The 22,628-nt window shown below is 41.6% G+C and overlaps 1 protein-coding gene across 1 annotated transcript; it reads left to right on the top strand.

The window, feature by feature from the left end:
• The first annotated feature begins 5,818 nt into the window (after positions 1-5,818).
• Positions 5,819-22,559, top strand: ZRSR2 (zinc finger CCCH-type, RNA binding motif and serine/arginine rich 2). The gene is made up of 11 exons (XM_042788216.1): positions 5,819-5,895; positions 7,676-7,755; positions 7,895-7,994; positions 8,287-8,395; positions 8,729-8,815; positions 10,802-10,840; positions 12,639-12,754; positions 15,612-15,825; positions 18,181-18,236; positions 18,411-18,520; positions 19,162-22,559. Exons 1-11 carry the CDS (start codon positions 5,849-5,851, stop codon positions 19,641-19,643), a joined length of 1,440 nt encoding a protein of 479 aa, XP_042644150.1. The 5' UTR covers positions 5,819-5,848; the 3' UTR covers positions 19,644-22,559.
• Positions 22,560-22,628: the final 69 nt, after the last annotated feature.

The raw sequence follows: 22,628 nt of genomic DNA on the forward strand, positions 1-22,628 counted from the left end.
CATACTCTCGTTTTGTAGACATGACACACTGGGTATACATATATGCATACACATATGGAAATATTTTAATGATGCACTCTATTAGTCAAATATTTACCAAGATAAATAAATAAATGCAGAGGAGAAAGAAATCAGGAACTGGAATGTATTACAAGTACTTGAACAGTCTTTGCAATCTGGGCAGCAAACCAGGATTATTTTATTCCACTCTGCTGCTGTAATTCCCCTGTAGCCACTCCGATTAATGGTTAGTTCATAAATTGAATATCGCCTCACGATGACTTTCAGTTGGTCCTTTAGCACTGAGAAGTGTGTCTTGAGGCTGCAAACCCAAAGACCTTCACAAAAATGATTACCAGTGAGAAAATTTTACTCTACTGTGGGACTCAATTTATGGAAAACAATAACCAGTATTTACTACCTGAGAATACTTGGACTTTCAGGTAACAGAGACCTTACTGCTTCATTAATTTAATCTTATTTTTAGAAGCCACTGTTAAAGGGCTTGATATCCCATCTTTAAAAGTCATTAAATCAAGCTAATTCCTGGGCATCTGTTTACTCTCACTAGGCAACCAGTTCTGAGTACAAAACTATTGGATATGTTATCTGCTTAGATGTTCAATCTTCACCTATGAAAACAAAAAAGTGATATATTCATTTGTAATGACACCTTAAATTAACATGCTCTATGTACATGCATTAAAAAGAGAACACTAAAAAGTGTACAGATGTAGGAAAGACTATCAATTCTCTGTAAAACTTGTAATTTAAAAAAATCTTAAAAGAACGTGAATGTAATCAGTTTAATGCTAAATTCGTGTGTGTTGCTTCAGTAACAAACATTTTAACTTTTTTGTTCCTTTGGGGAAAATACTGGAGAATTTAGGAAGAGAGTGGAAAAGCCAAGTGTTGTTTCCCTGCTGCCAGAAGGCAAATGGAACTAAGCATCGATACGTGGCATCACCACTTCTGCCTGCTGTAAACCCCTGTAAATCAGTTCTTTCCCTCAGAATCACATGGAGCCAGTGTCAAAGTACATCAAAGGCACACGACGCCCAGCAGGAACAACCTCAGAGGACATGACTGGGTTCCCTGATCAGGGCTGCTGACTTCCAGCCAGGATGGCTGATTTTCCCCAATTTGTCTTGCTGGCAAGCAGCAAGACAAATTATTTTTTCCAGCGAAGAGGGGAGGAGGCCAGGAGAAGAAGCAGTGTGATAAACACCCCAGCTCAGAGCTCACAGGGAGAGCATCGTGCAGTTGATATATACGTGCATGGCAACTTGGATGCGTGCCAAAGGCATCCAGCTGACTGCCCGTGTGTTTATCCGGTTGTATATGCACAGGGCTCTGCACATAAGCAACCGATTGCTGCACATCTATAAATCTTCTTCCAAAGCCAGCATGTTTTTTAAATGAGCCGGGTAGACACACAAGCCTAGACCAGGCGTTAGTAGAAAGCTCTTTTCTTCAAAGCAGTGACATTTTTAAACACCATCTTAAAAAATACTGTAACTTTTCAGGTTACAAATGGAGTATATCAGCACAATCTAAAAAGACAGGCATTCTGGAACTTCATATCTCTGTAATAAATCTACACGTGTGGAAAACATTCTGCCCAGCCTCTTTTCTCCCGGTTTGGCCAGGTATGTAGCACTGTTTAAGCATGTCTGCATTTGTTTGCCACTGATTAATCACTCACACATCAATTTGCTTGAACAAATTACAATCTACATGTACATATGTGAGGTATGTTTTTAATTCAGTAGTTCGTGAGGTATTAAATTTTTAAATAGTTCCTCTTTCACAATAACTTCTTCCTAACAGCTATTGAACTACAGGTCATAGCCATGCAAAATCTCACGCATGATCTGCACCCGAGAAGTATCATTGAACTAGTGCAAAGAACTATTTATTTTCTTGTACTAAATGGATTTGTCTCCCCAGTTGAAAATGACAGTATCTCTATAATTTTTCCTCTATTTTTTTTCAGTGCTTGTGACCTCCAGAAATTCATGTATTATCTGTATGTATATACTTAACAGTATACCATAATTTGGACTTCCAAACAAAGCAAGAGGACTGAAATTTCAAGAAAGCATATGACTTGGTAAAGCAAACAAAACCCTTCCATCTTCTCAGTGTGATTAGCAATGAACTCTTCCGCTCCTTTCAATGTCTTTGAAATGGAAAATCCCAGGAAAGTAAAATATTGATAGCTATCATATAAGTTAATTAACAGCTATGGCCAAACTTAACCTCAGTTTTCAAATTTGACAAATTAACAGTTTTAAACTCTGAGTAAGTTAATCTTTAGTCTTAAATAGTTCTGTTCAACTCTTATGAGCAAAGAGTCAATGTGCTACTGTCAGCATTAGTCACTCATGGAAATGTACCTGGAGAACTGCAGATCTAATTGTACACCACACTTTGCAGTTCCCTGGGGGCAGTGGAAACGATGAACACTGCACATCTCCTGCAGACTTGGTGAGATTAGGATCTAAGCCAATGTCAGTATCACCCTATAGACCAGGCTGGCTGATACAGGTCCAGCTTAAGTCTCATTAAATGGGAATTTTTCCAGTAACTTTTGGTGGAACAGAGTGTTGAATGAGAACTGCCACCGCTGCCATCATTGTAATAATGCAAAAGTGACTTACATTGCCACAGCGTTTTTATCAGTGCTCACAGAAGTAGACAGCATGTGAGAAATGTTTTACCCCTGGAGGCAGCAGTGTAGCCACTTGGCAGCATGTGGGGGAAGGATGCGCTTCCTCAAGTTCGCACACGCTGCCTTGAAATGCACACTTTGCGACAGAAAGCACCCAGGGCTGCCCACAACAGAGCTAGCACTGCAAATGAACAAAGAGAAACTCCCAGCGCACAGAGGAAGGTGAAGGATGGTGCTGCTGCCGCCACTTCGCTATGAAGTTTATAGCGCAATCTACAGCCCTGAAACATCAATGAAAACTGACCCCTTCCCGTGTCACACCCACGCTTCCTAAACGCCTCCTGGTCAACATATAATTTCTGAGTGGACCAGATCCATGCTAGCGATTCACTGCCATATCCCACACATTCTCTTATGTCCATTTCCTTCAGGCAGGAAAATAAAGCTGTACAATTCCATGAGGAAAGGTACCACTCTTGTACTGGAGCGTATGGCAGAAATTACAATAAGGACAACTTTTAAATAATCTGCTTGCTTACAAAATGTATCTTCTGGGTTTTTTTTGTTCCCCCACATGGGGCTTGGGCATACAACCAAGAGAGCGAACACTTCCTATCTACTGATGTCAGTCCACAATGGTAGGAAATACGAAATGGAAACTAGAAGAACCACGTGGAAACAAAGTGCAAATGTGTGCCAAACCGAGTACCCGTACTCTTGCTCAGAGAGGCCTGCTGCACATGCGTGGTTCTGTGCATAGATCTTAAGAGACATGCAGAGATTTACAATGCAATATGGTACGTAACTTCAAGTGGCAGGGTAAAAGTTTCTCTGTTCTGTGCTATCATGTGAAGTATAATCAGTGCACCCAGTATTGACGTTCTCATGATAGGGCTCACATAGCACCATACAGTGCTGGTGTATTTTTCTTCAGGAAACTTTGAAGAGTGAGTTCCACAAACTTTTTGAAGGTTTCCACAAAAATAAATTGTGCTTGAAAAGGCCTGTGGTCTATAATCCCAGTGTAAGGGCTAACAGATACTGACCAGAATGCTACATTACTTTGGGTATGTGAACGGCTCTTGCCTGGAATGGCTGTATTTGTTTCTTTCTGACACTGTATCTATGAAATTGTATGTAATTCTGCACCTGTACTCGAGTATCAAGCTGCTGTTATGTGTATAAATAAGAATAAACAAAATCGAGAAAAGTGCAATTATTTCTTTCAAACAGGCACGATTGCTTCTTCCAGAATAATTATGAATATCCGTAATAGCTGATGTATTTTGTGTTTTCTTACAAAGAGATCCTCCCTTTCACTACTGAAATGTATAAGCTTAAGATGGTTCTTTACCCAAGTGTATTGGGAAAATGCCGTAACGAAAAGTAACATACTAATGAAAAAAATGATTGAATTTCTCAATTTTGACTTATAGAAAGTTTAAAGGAAGGTTATTGTTACAGCACTTACTCTGCTGAAAGGATGATGAAAGTTATAGTTGTAACTCCTCAATGAAATAAGATTTATGAAACACATTTGGTTCCGTTTTTTCAAGACTTTCATGGGTGTCAATGATTCATCAGTTGTAAAATGCACAATACTGCCATCTTCTGTATCTAAGCAGCAGCAATTTACGTGCTATTTTACATGTATGTTCTGCACAAACAGTAAAAGCAATAGTGATGTCAACTCCTCCATTTTAAAGGGCAATCTAGAATCTGAAACATGGTTATGTAATAGCAGTGAAGTCATGGTCTGAATATTCATTGGTCAAATAGCAAATGTATCTGCTGACTACAGCAGTCACATGCTTGCTTTGAATAACTTCACTGAACTTCAAAATAAATAAGAGGACGCTAATTATGCTGTTAAGAAACAGCACAATGAGTCGGATTTTGACAAAGCCTACTCTGGTATGCTTTGCTGCCAGCAGCTCAAACTACTTACGCGATATACTACCTCTAGGATATATGAAGTAAGCTCCCCACGTTGTGGTTTATGACAATAACTTAGATCTTAATCAACAATGTATGTTATTAATAGCTATGCAAAACATGCCCAAATAAAACATATGAATTCATTGACTCTGAAGGCTGCAATCTACAATGCACGTCACTGAGGAACTCATTACTGACAACGTACATATTTCAACCCACCGTATCCATGACAGTCTGTGCATTTTAACTCATTTTCTGCCATGAAATACGTTTATAATCAAGACAAGTATTATGCCTCAGAGATGGTAGTGAAAATATATCATCAGTGTCAGTTAAATTCATCAAAATACCAGTCTGGTGTGCCCCTGCCACACTGGAGCTGTGACTTCTCTCAACTCCGAGAGGCTGCAGCCCACAGCAGCCATCCATCACACCTTCATAGCAGCCAAATCACACTAGAAGCTCAACTTGTAGCAGGCATCGCACACCTCCTGCTTCCACACGTATTTCACAAAGTAACCGACACAACTTGCAGAGCACAAACTGTCAGCTGCAAGTTACTGCAGCCTGGGAGCGTCCACACAGCACCGACACTGCGACCTGCGTAAGAAACCCAGGCTAGCTGCTGCACCGTGCACCACACGCACTGCTTTACTCAAACAAGGCTGGGAAAATTACAGATAACCACAGTGAAAGCCTCAGGGGACTGAATCTTTTCTGGCCTTTGAACAGTTTAGTAAACTGGAATTTCAAGCGCTACTTCTCCATGCATTCACTGAACCCCTAAGTGCTTTCGACAGAAGGAATAACGCAAGATGTGAAAATAGGTCTGCTCTTGTTTTCTGACTTTTGCAGGGGCAGCTCTGACAGTGCACGCCGAAAGCAGCTGTACTAGTCCGTGGTAAGTAATCGCTCTGAGCTGCTTCTCCTTCCCCCCCGCACTCCCTTCCCGGCTGGTTGAGGCTGTTGCCTTCAGACGGCTACCACAACCGGCTGAAAAACGGCTGAAAACCGGCTGGAAATCCGCGGCCGCCAGCCCCCGTGCCCGCCAGCCCGCCCCTCAGCCCCCGCCGCCCCCAGACCGGTAACGGCCCCGCCCGCCTCTGGGGGCCGGAACCCCAGCGGCTGCCAAGCACGCGCTGGCACCGCCCCCTCACCGCGCCCCGCTCAGGCGGCCGGAAGGGATTTTGCGCCCTTCCGCCGCGGGGTCACGTGACATCCCCTTGGTAACGCAAGATGGCGGCGCCCATGTTGCTGCCCGAGTCCCCTCTGGGGAAGCTGAGGTGAGGCCGAGGCCGGTGCCACTGCCGGGCCCCTCCGCCGCTTCCAGGGGGGAGGGGAAGGGCCGGGGGGGTCCCCGAGGAGAGTCACGGCCCAGCCCTGGCCGAGGCCGCCCGGCCGCATACAGCGGCCGCGGCTGAGGCCGCCTCGCGGCCGGGCCTGGGAGTGGCGCAGCTACTACGTGCGGCGGCGACGGCCATGGCCGACCGGCCGCCGCCGCGCGTGCGGGGGAGGGGGAGGAGGAGGAGGAGGAGGAGAGGGGGGGTAACCGGCGCTCGCGAGGGGCGGCGGTTGGGCGCGCGGCGTGGCGCTGGGGGTGGGAGGGAGCGTCGGGGTGGGGTGGGGGGAACCGGCATGTGCGTTCCCGGGCTGCGCCCCCGCCAGCCCCACCGCCCGTGACGGGGCCGCCGGTCCAGGCTGCCTCCGGGAGTTCGCAGACACCCCCGCTCCGCGCCTGCTGGGGCGGCCTCGCTCGCCAGGGCTGGGGGCCGGGAGCCGGGCCGGGCCGAGCCCCAGCCCTCCGGCAGCGGCGGCGCCGCCGCTCCGTGCGCCTCGACCGCTTGCCCGCCTCCTCCTGTGCTGCTGCGGCCCTGCTGAGCTCCCCTCGCTGCTCTCTCTCTCCCTTCCTTGGGGCTTCAGGAGCACCTCGCGGAGGCCGGCAGCGGGGAAGGAGGTATCCTCGCTTGCCTGCCTCGGGCACCTGCTGAGCGGAGGAGACTGGTTCCAGGCGGGTGGCGTTACAGGAGGAGTCGCTAGGCTTGCCTGAGGGAAGGTAGCCGGCTCAGGTGTGGCCATCGCACGCAGCCAGACACTGGCCTTTGAGGGCAGGCGCTCAGCCGCGGGGATCACCACCGTGGAGTTACTGATGGCATGCACGGCTGGCGAGGCCGTGAGTAACCCTGCACGGAAGCCTCTGGTTAGAGATGTGGGTGAGGTTTTTGCTCTCTGAGTTAGACCTATGGAATCTTTTAAAATCACATACTCTGAAATGGGAGGATTTTGATCCTCCGTCAGTATTTGGCGTGGCAGAATGACAAGAGTTGAAGATCACCCCACTTTCCTATTTTTCCATTATGAACCTGCTAGAAAGAAGACAGCTAGAATAAAAAATGACAGAAAATGGGTTGATGTGAAAAGGCTTTCAGATGCTTAGAGGGTTTTTAACCATAATGAAAGCAATGTGCTGTTTTTAGGCAGCCTTGCAGAGCTGTTAGAAGAGCATGGATGAGTCTGGCTATGCTTCAGTAGCAGAAGAGTAGACCTGAGCATTATCTGTGGCGGTTAAGTGTGATTTTTGTTATCTATATATTAAGTCTGTTGCCTGTAGAGAATACTAAAGGAGAAGGAAAGGGATGTGACTTAACATTTCATACCTAGTAAAAGAGATGAAGGCTAGAATGTGCTGAAAGGCATGCCAAAATTATAGGATAGGAGATCCCAAAATTTTTCTCTCTAATCTTACCTAGTGACCAAGTTTCAGGAACTGAGAGAGATTTCATGGAGTGGGTGATAATTCCGAGTACTGCAGAGCTCAAGAAGGATGACATTCCGTGTGTTATGTCCAAATGTGGTCGTTGCTGCTGCCCATGTGCAGCTCCAACAGCATAGCTACTGATTTCCTTGTCATGTCAGATGTCCCTGTAGAATTGCTGGTTCATATGAATAGCTGTTAATTTTGCCATTTATGGGATTTTGGACTGCTGATATAAACTGAGTGCATGTATGACAGTAAAAGTCTTTTGTTTGGATGTTTTGACATAAATAATATTCTCTCATCTTCAGCCATCAAAAATACAGAGCTATTCTGAAGAAAGAAAAGCGAAAAAAAAAGCGTCAGGCGCTTGCCAAACTAAGAGATTCAGGTAACTGTGAAGTGTTTTGTACTGTCAGTGAAACTAGTAGTGATTTTTTCTTTTCTTTTTTAAAAGGATATAATTTTGTGTATCTTTGTTGACTATAACATCCAGTTATTTAGATGCATTGTTTTGTGTTTTTTCTCAGAAGCTACAGAAAAAGATGAATCGGTGTCTGAGGAGGAAGAGGAGGAACTGGAAGAAGAGGAGGAAGAGGAAGAGGAAGAAAAAAAACTTGAGGCAGAAAGGTGAAAAATCAAAGGAATGGCATATACTCAGTAGATACATTTGTAGGCAATTCTATTTTGGTACTTTGGAAAGTTTCAATATAGTCTGTAAAATAGAATTATTTTTATATATTTCAGGCTAAACAGTTTTTCTCTAAAGCCTGAATGATTCCTATGGAATTTTCTCTTAAAGAAGATTAGATAAGCTGTAGTTATTGCTGAACTAGTAAATTTGGATTGTATGCATGACAGTTGCATGAGTTGTGGGTAGTCATTACATTTTGTCTGAAATGGTATGTGGTTTCCTTGGTAGACAAAAACTACATGAACAGTGGTTGCTGAGAGAAGAAAAGGCCCAAGAGGAATTCAAGCTTAAGAAAGAAAAAGAAGAGGCTGCAAGAAAACGTCAAGAAGAAGAAGAGGTGATGTATAAACTGAGTCTTACAGTTGTGTCTGGCAATAAGGTAGACTTAGTGTAAGATCTTTTACTGTTCTGTAGTGGATCCAGTTTTCTTGATGTTGGTAAGCTTGAAAGCATAAGCCCTTCTTTCTTCCATTCTAGAAAAGCAAAACTAAAAAGGGGAAAAAAAAAAGACTTGTTAAAAGAGTTTCTGTCAAGAGATTTAGTTGCTTAAGGCTGGATGAAAACTTAATGTTCAAGGAGTTGTATTACAATATGATAGTTTTGAATTTGACTGATTATAAAGCATTTGTTTCCTTAAATAATTTTTATTTTTATTTTTTTAATCATAAAGAGGAAGATCAAAGAAGAATGGGAAGAGCAGCAAAGAAAAGAGAGAGAAGTGGCACAGCAGAAGCAACAAGAGAGGAGAGAAAGAGAGGTGATTCCTGGCAGTGGGAGGATAAACGTGTTTACATATCCTCTTACATTATCAGATGCAACAGTCTATGCATGCTGAAGAGGGATTTTATTCTAATTGGCAAACGTATAAATTTGTTAGTTACTTCTCTCCGTTCTGTCCTAAAACTACTATTCACTGTTAAAGAGGATCTAGTGAATCTATGTACCTAGAAGGGTAACTAGTATTAACGCGTCTGGTTGTTCACAGTATGTAATTTTTTACATCAGTTAAATACAAAGGCACGCTGTGAATGCAGGTTCTGATATGTGCACTTTTTGCATCGTGCACTAAAGATAATCCTTATTTAATGTCACAGCTGAACACAGTCAGTGTTGAAGAAAAAGCCCAGTGAGGATATGGAATATGGAATTACATTGCTGCTGTTCCTTAACACAGTTCTTAATCAAAAGATATATTACAGCTCTTCTTTACCTGACTCCTCCAACAGGATGTATCTTTTTTTCAGAGCTCCTTCGGTAGAGAAAAAAATGATACTGAAGATACCAGTCATTGATAACATTTTTGTTAACGATACATTCTTCTTAAGTTTTAGAAGTAGAATGACCTGGATATAAGATGTCCTGTACAGAAATCCAGCGTGAAGACTGGCCTATCGCCAGTAAAGGGTGATTGCAGCTTTCTAGGATTCGGTCATTTTAGCTTCTCCATAATCGCAAGATTCCTGTCATTTCACTGGGAGGTGTCTTGCTACTGTGTCTGGTAGCCACAGCAGGAGAAGAGAGATGAGCAAACAGTATTGTCTCCTGCATTTAATAGTCGGTCGTGTCACTGATTACGTAACACTTGCACGAGGAATGAAAAAGAACAGCAGTTGTTGTATTTCCTATCTTACTTCCTCTTGTGTTAAGTGTCCATTTGACCCTTTGCAGAGTAGGGACAGAAAGTAACGGTTGTGCCCTTTATTTAAGGTTGAGATACACTTCCAAGAGAGCTGAACAATGGTAGCAGCAGGATTTTGTTCCTTCCCTCTCCTTGTGTCTGGGTTTGCCCAAGCCCTCAGTGAGCTAATCTGGTTCCTCGAACTAGATGGAAGCTGCTTTCTTCTTTGGTTGTTGGTTTGGTTTGGTTTTTTCTGGGTTACCATTTTACTGGTTTAGTGAGGGCATTGGCAGGTGCCCAGAGGGAAACTGAGTACCCAGCTGGGCGCAGAGCTGCCCATTTCAGCAGCAGAAAGTTGTTCAATTGATTTGGCCTGTCTCTTGAAACAGCAGTTTATTCAAATTCTGACTTACTGATTAAAAAAAAACGTTTTCTAAAATTAATTAATTCTCTTCAAAATTATAACAGTGCTACTGTATTTTCTTGTGTTGTTTATGTTTAAACATTTTTTTGGAACTTGCTAGAATAATTTGTCAGAACTAATTTCTAGCCAGTTTTGGAGAGTGACTATTGATTTGCTCAGCCCACTTAGAAAAAGGAAGGGAAAGAATGTTCTCATTGTTTTCCTGTATCTGGAAGGCTAGATACAGTGAGCTTATGATATTAAAGTTTCTCAACAGTTACATGTTTTGCTTTAACAGATGGTCACCAAGCAATTTGTTTTTTCTGTGTGTTACGTAGAATGTTCTAAGTTTAAAAGTTTAGTGCAACTAAAGGATTATGAACTTAACTATCCAGACTGAGTACTAGAGCAGGAGATATATTCAAGTATTCCATAGTTCAACAGTAGTTTTTAAAAAGAAGAAAATTGATCTTTTTAAGTTGTCAAGCATTTAGATTAGAAAATGATCTGCATGAGGGTCTTGTCTGATGTATCCTTTAACAGCTCTTTAGTACATCAGTTGCTACAGAGCAAAAGTAAAACTTCCATTTTTAAAACAAACCTCATCAAACTTTTATTATGCATAATCATTGAGTATTGTAAATTAGGTTCTTAACTAAAGAAACCAGATGTTTTGCGTGTCCTCAGGGTTTTCACTAGTCCTGTGTTTGCACCATTTATAGGCAGCTGTGCAGAGGATGCTGGATCAAGCTGAAAGCCAGGTATGCTCAGAGACTTTTTGAGAAAGAACTGAAAAGTAATTTAATTGCCATCCGGTGTTTGCCTTCTAGCACATTGTCCATCTGCTCTCAAGAACCTAATGGCCTGAATAAATTTAATATGTAGTGGCTTGCATGAGCTGTAAACAATTATTTACTGGGTGGAACATAATTAAGCATATTTCTGGCTGGTTGGTGGCAGTGCAGTTGTGCATGCTTATTTCTGTTCAGGAGATCTGAGTCAAAATGAATCTGGAAATACTGCTGTGTGCTGTTGAAAAAAACACTGTGTGATGGCTTATTTGTGAATTAGAATTCTAAATAAATATGTCATTCCTTCTGGGTGGCAAGACAGACTTGTCTTTTTAAGCAGATGGCAGGCTCTAAATAAAAGGATTCTGCAGTAGAGGAGAGCATAGATCCTAAAGGGGGGGGGTGGGGAAGGTGGGGGAGGGAGAAGCTGACTGCTTGGCTGCCTGGAAGAGCATGGATTTCAAGCTGACAGTGTATAGTAAAGAAGACTGCAGTTTTCATTTGAACCTTAGAGGGGATGAATTCAATCTTTCCTATTAAAGAATAATTTGGCTTTTTACTCCTGTCATATGGTTAAACTTACGAAGATTCTTGCTCTGCTTAAACCACTGCATGAATCTGAAAATTAAGTTTTAACCTAGTTAACGCATTGTATGTTGATTGCCATAGCTACATTGGAGTTGCATTCAGTTCCAAATTATGCTTAAACAGTTCTTCAGGTAGTGAATCTAACTCTGTTTCATAATATGGGTAGAAAAATGCTCTGAACTACTACCTGCCCAGAGCTCAAGATGCATTAGCAGGCATTTCTGCAAAGGAATAGGCAGAAATGTGGCATGTTAGAGACTTCATTAAAGTATAAGTTCAGGGTTCAGTTACTGTTGAAGTGACAGTGCTGTTCAGTTGAAAGAAGATTATGGCTGAGTCATGAACAGAGCTGGTAATAGGGTCAAATGCTGCTTGTAAATAAACAGAGTTTACAGTTGATTTAAAACAAGAACTTAGGTATGTCAGCTTTACAGATCTTTCAGTTAACAAAACAAAAATTCCCTTTTTAAAATATGTGTTTTGTTTGTAGTCAGTCAAGGCTTGCAATTTGATAATCCCATTTTGAATTATGTAAAGCCTAATGGCCCAAGATGATCAGTGTGGAGGCTTTTACTTCCAGTGGTAAATCTGAATTGATTTTTTTTTTTTTTTAATTCTGGCCTTTGGCAGGTTATTTCTATTTTAGCCTTTTCTAGTTGCATAAAAAGCGGTAATTATAACCTTACTAAGTTTTGAGCTGTTGCAGAGACAAATAACTAAATAGTCCTAGCTTTATATCTGCCAGATATATAAAGTGTTGCTCAGCGGGTCCTGCAGTGAAGTGGGTAATGGGCTTAGCTGAATGGAAAGAACCTGTCCCAATATTTGTAATTCTCATGGATAACAGATTAAATTGCTGTTTGAGGAGTAAATATATTGCAACTCTTTTGGTTTTAAAATCTTAAGAAGCTTTCCCTTTAGCAAAAGAAAACATCCAGTTTTATTTTTTGTTGTTAAAAAAAAGTCATGAATACAGATTTGTTCTTAAAACTGAACAATTACCAAGAAAAGAAGTTCCTGTCACCGAAGACCCCAGACACTGGGCAGCTTTGTAAAACAATGCTTAAAATAGCTTGCCTTGTATTCATAATTGCATGTGGATTTAATTGATAGTTTTATTTTGACATTACTCTTCTTTATTATTTCATGACTTTTGTGTATTTTAATGTTTATTCCACAGCTGGAGAATGGTGTGACCTGGCATAATCCAGAGCCCCCTGAGAATATAGGAACAGAGAAGGATAGAGCAAATTGCCCATTCTATATTAAAACAGGTTCCTGCCGATTTGGAGACAGGTAATCAATTGAGTATTTCCCAGCATAGAAGCGTTTTGGAGAGGTGAAAGGGAAGCAGCTTCATTAGATCATATGCAAACTGAAGAAAAACTGCTATATAAATTACTGTATGTGGTTCTGTTACTCATGATGTAACTAGACATTGAGAGCAAAAGCATTGTCTGACTGGAATTGAACTGTTTATTGTTATGGCATATTATTGATGGTGCATTCTGGTTACATAGGTCAAGCTGACTTTTCCTTAGCTCTGACACATGCACAGATATATTCAGACAGAATATATTTGGTTTCTGTTATTAGTACAGGCCTGATATGTCAGATGATGGGTTTTTTATCTTGTTTAATTTGCATATGCTACATTGTCTGAAAAATAGAATAAAATTTCAAATGGACTAGAGCAAGTTAAGGTACATCTGCACCGTTTGGAAAGCTGTTGTGTAGCTTCCAGAATTTTCCTGTTTATATACTGTTGAAATGTGTTTAAATTTAATGCTTGATTCTTGTATACTGTTACGGGTGCCCCGTATCGAAAGGGAAGTATAGAAAGAGGCAAGAACAGAGGACAAGAAGATGATCAGAGATGGGGAGCAGCTTCTGTAGGAGTGGCGGCTAACTAGTCTAGACTTTACTTTCAAGGAGATGATGGAAGAGGCCTGTGGAAGATGAACATTGAATTCATGAGTAGAATGGGAAGGATTATTTGCTTTCATTATGAAACAGTTTAATTAGGTATCCCTGAGTGTTTACCAGCTTTTTTAAGAAAAAAAAAAAATACTTTCTCCTGTGGAACTTGTTGCTAGAGGACATAGAGGAAGCCAAAAGTATAGATGGGTTCATGAAGTACAGGTTTGTCGGTGGCCATTAAAGATGATGACCTAAATGCAGCATCTGTCTAGAAAATCGTTGAATTTTTGTGTGTGATAAGGAAGAGCCAGTAGCTCAGCAGGGAAGGACTCTGATACTTAGTACGTGAATCTTCAGCATAAACTAATAAGGCTATTTTATAAACTTGTATCACCGAAACACGTGGTCCAGCTATAGTAGTTTATCCTAGAACTAATTTGTTTTAGTGTGATGGATATTGTGGATAATTATGTGGTAATCCAACTCGATGGAAGCTTCAATTCCACATCTTTTTTCTGTTCTGTGTGTTGAATTCCTAAATAAAACTTTGGCCAGATTTTTCACTGCAGACAGCATTTTTACTTTTCAAATGTTTAGTTCTTTGTAATCTTTGCAGTATTTTTGTTTCAGTGGTATTTAATGGAGGCAGCCTCCTTGGGTTAATTATGGATTGTATAAAAATCAGTTTTGCTTTGAACTATGCATAGGGTTGGTAAATAAATACTGAGAAGCATCATATTCTGCCCTTCTTCTCTCACCTATAGTTGTTTATCTCAGCTACCTCTCCTTCATCTTCCTTCTTCCTCCTCACAAACCCGCTTCCTTCACATTCTGGTCATTTTAACCTCTGGTGACTGTAACTTGAAGGATTGAGATACAGCTAGGATAAGAATGGGTTGGAAGCTGAAATGGACCACGATGGTGAAAAATTGAGAGCCAGTGTTATCAATAAAATAATTGTTGAATCTTGTCAAAGCTCACTGTGTCTTGCAGAAGCTAATACTGGCTAAGTTCAGTTATGAGTTTCCCCAGTAATTCAAACCCTAATGTTTTGTAGTAATACTGGGCTTTGGGCCGTGCATTTTCCATGGGGTTCCTTTTCTGTCATGTGCTATATTAATTTTGTGTACAGACAATATTGGTTGGGTATAATATTTTGAGTTCTATCATTCAAATAGAACAGTGAAAGGTGGCAGCTTCTAAAATGTTTTAAAAAAATAAATTAATTGTCTCGGGTTTTAGTTTTGAGTTCTGTTGTTTGTTTTTTGAAGTCTTAAGGTCTCAACCAGAAAGTGAGAGTCAATCTCCGACTGACTGAATGTGGAAAGAAACTTCCTTTCTGAAGTCTAGGTTGTAATTACCCATTTTGAGACCTGACCTCCCTCCAATTTTTCTGTGCTTTGTCACTGCTAGATAAGAGAGTAGACTAGTCTGACTGCTTTTCTGATCATGTCATAAAAAGGAGAAATGTGTTGGAAAGTGCATGACCCAGTTGCTCGGGGAAGTGTTTGAAATGGAGATGATAAATCACAGGGAAATAAACATGGAGGCTAACATCTGTGTTCTTACTGAATCTAAAGGTTTGTAGGGGAGAACCATATTGCAGCGTATGAGGGAAGTAGCTGAATGTGACGGATGGTGAGGGAGATCTAATACTTATGGCTGCCAAGAAGATACAGATTAAGATAAGACTTACTGAGAAGAATAATTTTTTACAAGTAGAAAATACCAATCTTGTACTCATCCAACTTCAGATCTAAATGTGCTTTCCTTCCCTCACTCCCTTCCCCTACCCCTCATATGATGATGACAACTTCAGCAGAAGTTGTTCAGTTTGCAAAAAGAAAAGCACGGTCTTGCTTTAAAGCGTCTCAAAAGATTGTCAGCAGTCTTTCTATAAAGCCCCACAGAAATGGGGCCCCACAGAAATGTAACCCTAGTAGCCCTAGAAGAAACTGCTTTAGCTCTTACCCTGTTACTGGTATCTACAGCTTTTGCAGACATGCTTTTTAAAGCAAGAATGTATTTGTGCATGGCAGAAAGCATTAAGGTTATACACAAACTCATTTCCGAAAGATTCGTTTTAATAATTGAAATACGTTGATCTTCCACTAATGGATTTTCTTTTGTAATAACTGTTACTCAAAATGGCAAGTGTTTGAAGTTTCAACAAGTGTATATTCTGCTGAAAGTGCTGATCTTTTCACTTTCTTTCTTCACTACAAATGTCCAGGTGTTCTCGCAAGCATAACTATCCAACATCTAGTAAGACACTACTCGTCCGGGGGATGTTCATTACTTTTGGCATGGAGCAGTGCCGGAGAGATGACTATGACACAGATGCGAGTCTCGAGTACAGTGATGAGGAGACCTACCAGCAGTTTCTGGAGTTCTACGAGGACGTGCTCCCCGAGTTCCAGAACGTGGGGAAGGTTGTTCAATTCAAGGTACGTACCTAAGTGTAATAGCTTGTTAAATATGTAACGTATACCACGTAAGTTGTGTTTTACCAGCCTTAACAGGAATTCTGTCCAGCATGCCCTAGCTAAATCCCATGTACATTAGAGAACTATAGTGTCCTTACAACAAACTGTGCATCTCTCCTGTCACCTGTAAACTCGCCGCTGCTGTTACAGAGCATTGTCTTGCTCCGAGTGAATCTTTTCTCCCGTTCCCCCAAACTGTTATAAAAGTTTGTACTTTTATATTGCAAATTATTCATACTGTTCCACAGTGCCTTCTCTACTTAGCCCGTGCTAAGATCCAGAGGGTCCCCTAAGATTGTTAGACGATATAAATATATGTGGGCTATTGTATTTGTGCCTAAGGAATGAAATAGTGGGGTTTAAAATGTATTTGGACCATAAACCCAAACAAATGTAATTTTAGGACTGTTTGGATAAAATAAAATCAAATTACAGTGAACTGAAAAGGTAGTAGATATTTCAGTAGGAGGAATTATAAAAAGGTAAGTTATGTAAATAGAGTTGAGATTTGTCATCCATCTTTCATTTGTGCATTTGGTTTGCTGAACGTTCTGCACTGCATTTTTCCCATTTATATTATGATTTCTTAATGGGGGGAAAAAAGAGGGACCTCTCAATGGAGACCTCGGAGACAAATGATGTGTGTTAACAGTCCCATGTTGCCCCAAAATATGCAGCTTGGATGGTGAAATCTCATTGTAGCAGAATCTATTGCAGCATCCCTTTCTGCTTGCCATTCCTGAGTGGTTTCCTGCAGTCACCAGGAGGCATGCAGTGCCTTTTCTCCTTTTGTTTCCATCTACTGATAGCTGCCTCAGAACTGAGACTGTATTAGCATTTCAAGCCAAGAGGAAAGTAGAAAAAGTGAATTTGCAATAGTTGTATAATGAGCTTTATGGGTGAGAAACTTTCACTTGGTTAGAGGAGTATCCCCCCCATGTTTTGACTCACGGGAGATATTAGCAAGCTGTGCTCCATCCTAGAAGACGGGATGTAGATTCCCAGTGGAGCGTGGGTTGTAATGCTGTCCTACCATCAAACTCCGATCCTTGACTTTGTTTCATTGTTATATGCAGCTGTGCTAAATTGTACATACTTGGGTCCCTATGACTAATAACGGGGTAAGAGCTTTTAGCGTAGCATTTTCTTAGCTTCTGAAGCAATTGTGCAACTGTAATATGATTCTCATGGGCATTTCCATTATATTAGAGATGCTTAGAAATGACGTGTTGGCTGCAGGGATCTTAACTGCGATCAAGCTGAGTCTCTGCTATCATTTAGAATCGGATTATACGCACCCCTCTTCAGCTGACTTCCCTTTCCAGTGTAGCGCAAGGTTTTATTCTTGCTGTTCTTTCTGGGAAGCCACTCCAGAATCTGGCAGATCCTGACAAACACACTTCTTTTCCCACCCAAAAATGTCCATGGCAAAATCATTCTCGCTTGTTTTTCTGTTGGCGTTCTTCATCTCAAACATTTGGACTGCTTATTCTGTAATATTTAACTGTACAGCTGCTTCTTGTTGTGTCTGAAGTCCTTGCCTTACCAGAGCACAGAGCCGTTCTCTGAGGGTCCACCAGTGCCGACGTGGGAAGAGGCCTGGGGGCAAAAGAGGCTGGGCTCACTGTTCTGCCCTGGAGAACTGGGTTGTAGCCTGCTTGGGCCTGCCCATCTCAGAATCTTTTGTAACTAGCAACAAGCTTTTTTGGAAGTTAAATTGTGTATTTTTGAGGGCTTTAGATATATTTTGAATGCTAAATCATGATGAAAAAAGGTGTTTTGGAATTGCACAGTGAAAGCTAGTGACTTCAGATTTTCTAACTCGTCTCACAGGGATGCTGTGAAGGTAAATTGCTCTAAAGATTCTCTTGCTATAATGAATTTCCACATGAGGATACTGTTTTCAGAGCAGGCTTTGGCTATTGCACAATAGGATTGGCCCAGACAAGTGCTAGACAATTGAGTACAAGCTGTCTTCTGGACCAAGTGAAGCAGAGGTCCGAGAGTTAAAGCATAATGCTGGAAACAGTCACAACATAAGCCAGAAGGGCTGGGTTTGGTTTTGTTGTGGTTTTTTTGTTTGGTTTTTTTGTTTGTTTGGGGGTTTTTTGTTTGTTTGTTGTTTTTTTGTTGTGTTTTTTTTTTGTGGTTTTTGTTTTTTTCGGGGGGGCTGAAACTAAGCGTTCTGAAGGAAATCATATAGAAGTTCATAGTGATGAGTTGTCATAAACTGGAAGGGCAGCCATCTCCGCATGTGTGCGCTGCTGTATAGCATAAACCTTCTGCTGAGCTTACTTAACGTTTCCATCCCCTTAGGTCAGTTGCAACTATGAGCCTCACCTGCGAGGAAATGTGTATGTCCAGTATCAGACGTAAGTACTTGCAATCTTCCTAAGTTTTAGAACTAAACTCCAAAGTCCAGTAATGAACGCTTTGTCGAGTCCAAGTGATTCATTCCCCTGTTGTAATGGGAGCCTAAGTTTGGTAAGTAACATCTTAAATGATTGTATGATGGTAATGCCGTGTGTCATTTTCACTTTTTAAAGGGAGAAGGACTGTCAGGCAGCTCTTGCTCTATTCAGTGGACGATGGTATGCAGGCCGACAGCTTCATTGTGAATTTTGTCCCGTGACAAGGTGGAAAACTGCTATATGTGGTGAGTCACACAAACATTTGGAGAAGAGAGCGTGTGTTATTGGAAGAGTACTTAATGGCAGTGAAAAAGAGGGAATTAACCTGTAGCTTTCAGATCTGCCTAACGCTGTAGTTAGTTTCTGTTTTGAAGACAAATACACTAGCTGGCTTGTGTGGATCTAGGAAAGAAAAGGAATATTCATACCATGTCACCTAAGTGTCTGAATCGTTCTAGTGGATTTACCTTGGACTGGAAAAGAAAGTTTGGATCCTGGCTTTGGAAATAAAAATCTTAAGGTGAAACTACAGGAAGTACTAATTTATCTCTTCAAAAAGCAGTGGCAGTTTCTGAACCACCAGCAGTTCTAGCAGTAACTATCGCATTTGACTTATCTGTATTTACATTCTTAGATTAAGGTAGTAAAATTATTTATGAAAATTGTTTTAAGCTAAAACCTTCATACCAGTTAAAAAGTTAATTCCGAGGAAAGTACATATTGCAAATTAATCTTGTGTGAATGGAACTGGTAGGTGGTCAGATGCATGTTTTTCTGTTTGGAGAAGCAAAATTCAGTTGATTAAGTTTCTTTCCAGTAGGTACATAATGAAGAAAGAGACTTAACAGGTCCGGTTCATAAAAAAGCAAACCCTAATTTGTTGCAGGCTTATTTGAAAGGCAGAAGTGTCCAAGAGGGAAACACTGCAACTTCCTTCATGTATTCAAAAATCCAAACAATGAGTTTTGGGAGGCCAACAGAGACATACGTATTTCTCCTGAACGGACTAATCAGTTGTCTAAAAACTCTGAAAGGAGAAACAGAACGAGCCATCGTGATGACTATTACAGCCGGTCAAGGAGAAGGGGCAGCCCAAGCCCAGATCATTCTTACCGGAGAAACGGAGAATCCGAGAGAAAAAAGAATCGCCGCAAAAACAAGAGAAGGCGCCGATCTGGAAGGTCAAGAAGCCGAGAGAGGAGGAGATCTCGCAGCAGGGGGAGAAAGAGGAGAGGCCGCAGTCGCAGCAGAAGTCATAGTCGAACACGCAGCAGGAGCAAGAGTCGGAGTTCCTCTCGATCCAGGAGCAGGGGTAAAAAGAGATCGAGCAGCAGAGGAAAAAATAGTGAAACTCCCAAAACAAAGTGAGAATTACTTTTTGAAATTGCTAATTGATCAAACATAGAGCTGACAAAGAAATCTTTCCAGTAGGGCACCAGATACATTTGAGTTTCAAATAAAGTGTTCTTGCACATTAAAATGTTTCTTCCTAATAAAGGAACTTAGTTTATTGTGTGCTAAGCTTCAGAAAATATATAAGGTGTGAATGTCAAGTACTCTAGCTACTCTGTCCCTCTGAACTGCTGCAACACCTGGACGCATACCAAGTACAAATAGAAAGAGAAGTAAAGCTTATTTGGTATATGCTTATTTCTGTGTTACGTGTGTGTTAAGTGTTTACTGTCCTTGTAAGGAGTTAGTACAGAACAGCCAGCGTGCTGTAAATTCACACCACAGCATACTGCAAATTGAAGTCTGTGTAGAAGACTGCCATTTATAGTTTCCATCTGTTTATGGGAAGTCTCTTTCTAGACTGAGTAAATATAATCATGTTACGAGTTGGAGAAAAGGGATCTAAAAGACATCACTGTTTGTACAATACTTGCCCAGTAGGAGCTTTGTGGTCATAAGTGTTGGATTTTTCTCTCTCCCCTGACTGAGCTGCTGAGCTAATTGCCTGTGGGGATTGCGGTAGGCTAAAGCCCAGTAGGAAGTACACAGAAAAACAATCAATTTATTCAGTACCTTAATCCCCAAGTAAGAGTGGAGACCGTGCACTTGTAATCCTCGAGTGAGGATAGAAAATACTTTGCATACCATTTGTAGTTGAAAACCGCGTGCCTCAGTTGCGATGGAGTGGTGGAAAAGCGAACCCCTGGTAACCGAAGATGCGCGTGTGGCTGTGAAGGCTCAGGATGGTCGCGGAGTGGCTAAAGAAACCAAAGGGTTTGTACCTGAAACAATACTTGAGGTTTCGGGGAGAGGAGGGCTTAAGGCCTTCTTAGGCTTATTTTGCAAACGGTTTAAGGCACCTTACTGCTTAGCTCCCCTGTGGTCAAGGTGGAGGGTAGGGTACATAAAAATGACGTTATCAGGAAGAAACCTTTTTATGATGACAGCTGTATTAGCAAAGTACCTGCGATTAGATAAATCCTTACCAATATTTCTTCACTTTAATTTAAAAGACCTGTGCTGTTAAATGGACTGTACTTCACAGTGCCTGACTTCAGGTGTTTGACTTGGGCTCCGAGGTGTCCTTAGGCGCCTGGAGAGACCAGTTTGTGGCACTGAAGGTGCAGGTGCCCAGGACAGCCTGCAGAGATGCCTCCCTTTGCTGAGCCTCTCCTTGGGCTCCTCAGGCCTTCAGAGTGCAGTTCAGGCCACCCGTGAGAAGCCTCGAGTAGACATGACGTGCTCCCAAATAGGTAATCGTTACGGCTCCAACAATGTAACATAAAGTCCCGTAGAAAATCTGGATTTCCAAACTTTACGATAGCATTCTTTACAGCAAGAATGGGTTTTTTTTCCCCAGGATAGTTAAGAGTGAATGAACATTGCTTCTGGATATAAAATATATATTTTTGCTTTTCTAAATGCATACTGCACCTAGCATGCTGATTATACATTCTCCTTCCTTCATGTGTAACTGTTGTCCAATATGGAGTAATACAACAAAAGTGCTATATATTGATGTTCAGTTCAAACCCGACTTTCACTATATAGTGTCATAACTGTAGGCAGAATTGTAGCTTAGTTAATTTGATTAAATGTTTTAGTTATTAACAGATGTAGGAATTGTAATTTAATAGCATAACTTTTGAAATAGTAACTTGGTTTGAAAGGCGTTATTCAAAGGATAGACAGCACTAAGTTTTAAATTATATTTGAGAAATTTGTGACCACCAGTCTCCCGTCACGTATGCTTTTCCGACTGGACCTTACAGACAGATTTTCCCCGAGATTTCTATTTTTTCATTGGCGCTCCCTCGTCTAGTTGGGTTACTGGCGTGGAGCGTGGCAAACTGGGGTTCATTTCCCCGGAGCAGAACTGAACGGGCATTTCCTACTCGCCGGGGCGCCCCCGGGGCAGGCCAGTGCCACCTTCCTGGGGCCGGGGAAGGCTCTGCCCGGGAGGGGCTGGCTGGGGCCGGCGGTAGCGCCTCGCACGCCCGGCGCCACCCGGCACTTGGCGCTGAGCCTTGCCCCGGCGCAGGCACGTAGCCAGCCCAGATGGAAGCAGTGGGGAAGGGGGTGGTGGGAACCCCCGGTCAGGGGGGTGAAAAGAGCAAAGCAAAGCCTCGGTAGGGTTAGGAACCAAGTGCCAACTGAGACCCGTGTGAGAATTCCACAGGTAATTAGGCTCCTTGTCCCCACAGTTTTGTAATGGGATCTGGGAAGCTGAGCTGCTGTATTTTTTTAAAAAAAAGTTCTTATAATTAAAAAAAAAACAAAAAAAAAAAACCACAACCTTGCTCAGAGATGCATGTAAAAATTTTAAAATACTTTATTTCTGCTACTATAATGGCTGAGGCTTCAGCTTTTTTTTTCTTGAGGTCTGGACCCAAAGTTACTGGGCATACCTGTGCAGTGCAGGGCTGGTAGCTGTAATTATCATTCACTTTCACAAGCAGTCTGTTTATTACACAGAAATTGAGTGCTGTAGATCTGACATTTAGTTTGCATTTGTTAGCATGAAACCTGGAATTCAACCAGTTTTCTAACTTCAGCGTTCATGTATTTCAGTACTGTTTCCCTACTTCATAATCTTAAGTAGTGTTATGCATGGTTTTGTGTTTATTAGACAAGTGAGCTATTTATTCTGAAGAGACAAAGAGACTAGAAGTTTTGTCATGTTAAGCTTAATTATTCTCTTTTTCCAAAGGGGAAAAGCCCCAGAAGAACACAGAAAGGATTTAAATTTGCAAGGAATAGCTTGTTCTCGCTGCGCGTTGCTCTGCGTATTCCACATAACAGGACCTTATAAAGTGAATTAATATTGGCCAACTTTTGTTTTGTTTTGCTTATAACGACCACTTAAAAGCGGTGGCTTTCCAAATTCTCTCTTTTTCCAGC

Source organism: Tyto alba, unplaced genomic scaffold (genome assembly GCF_018691265.1).
Source record: "Tyto alba isolate M040663 unplaced genomic scaffold, T.alba_DEE_v4.0 Super-Scaffold_14, whole genome shotgun sequence".
NCBI lineage: Eukaryota > Metazoa > Chordata > Aves > Strigiformes > Tytonidae > Tyto > Tyto alba.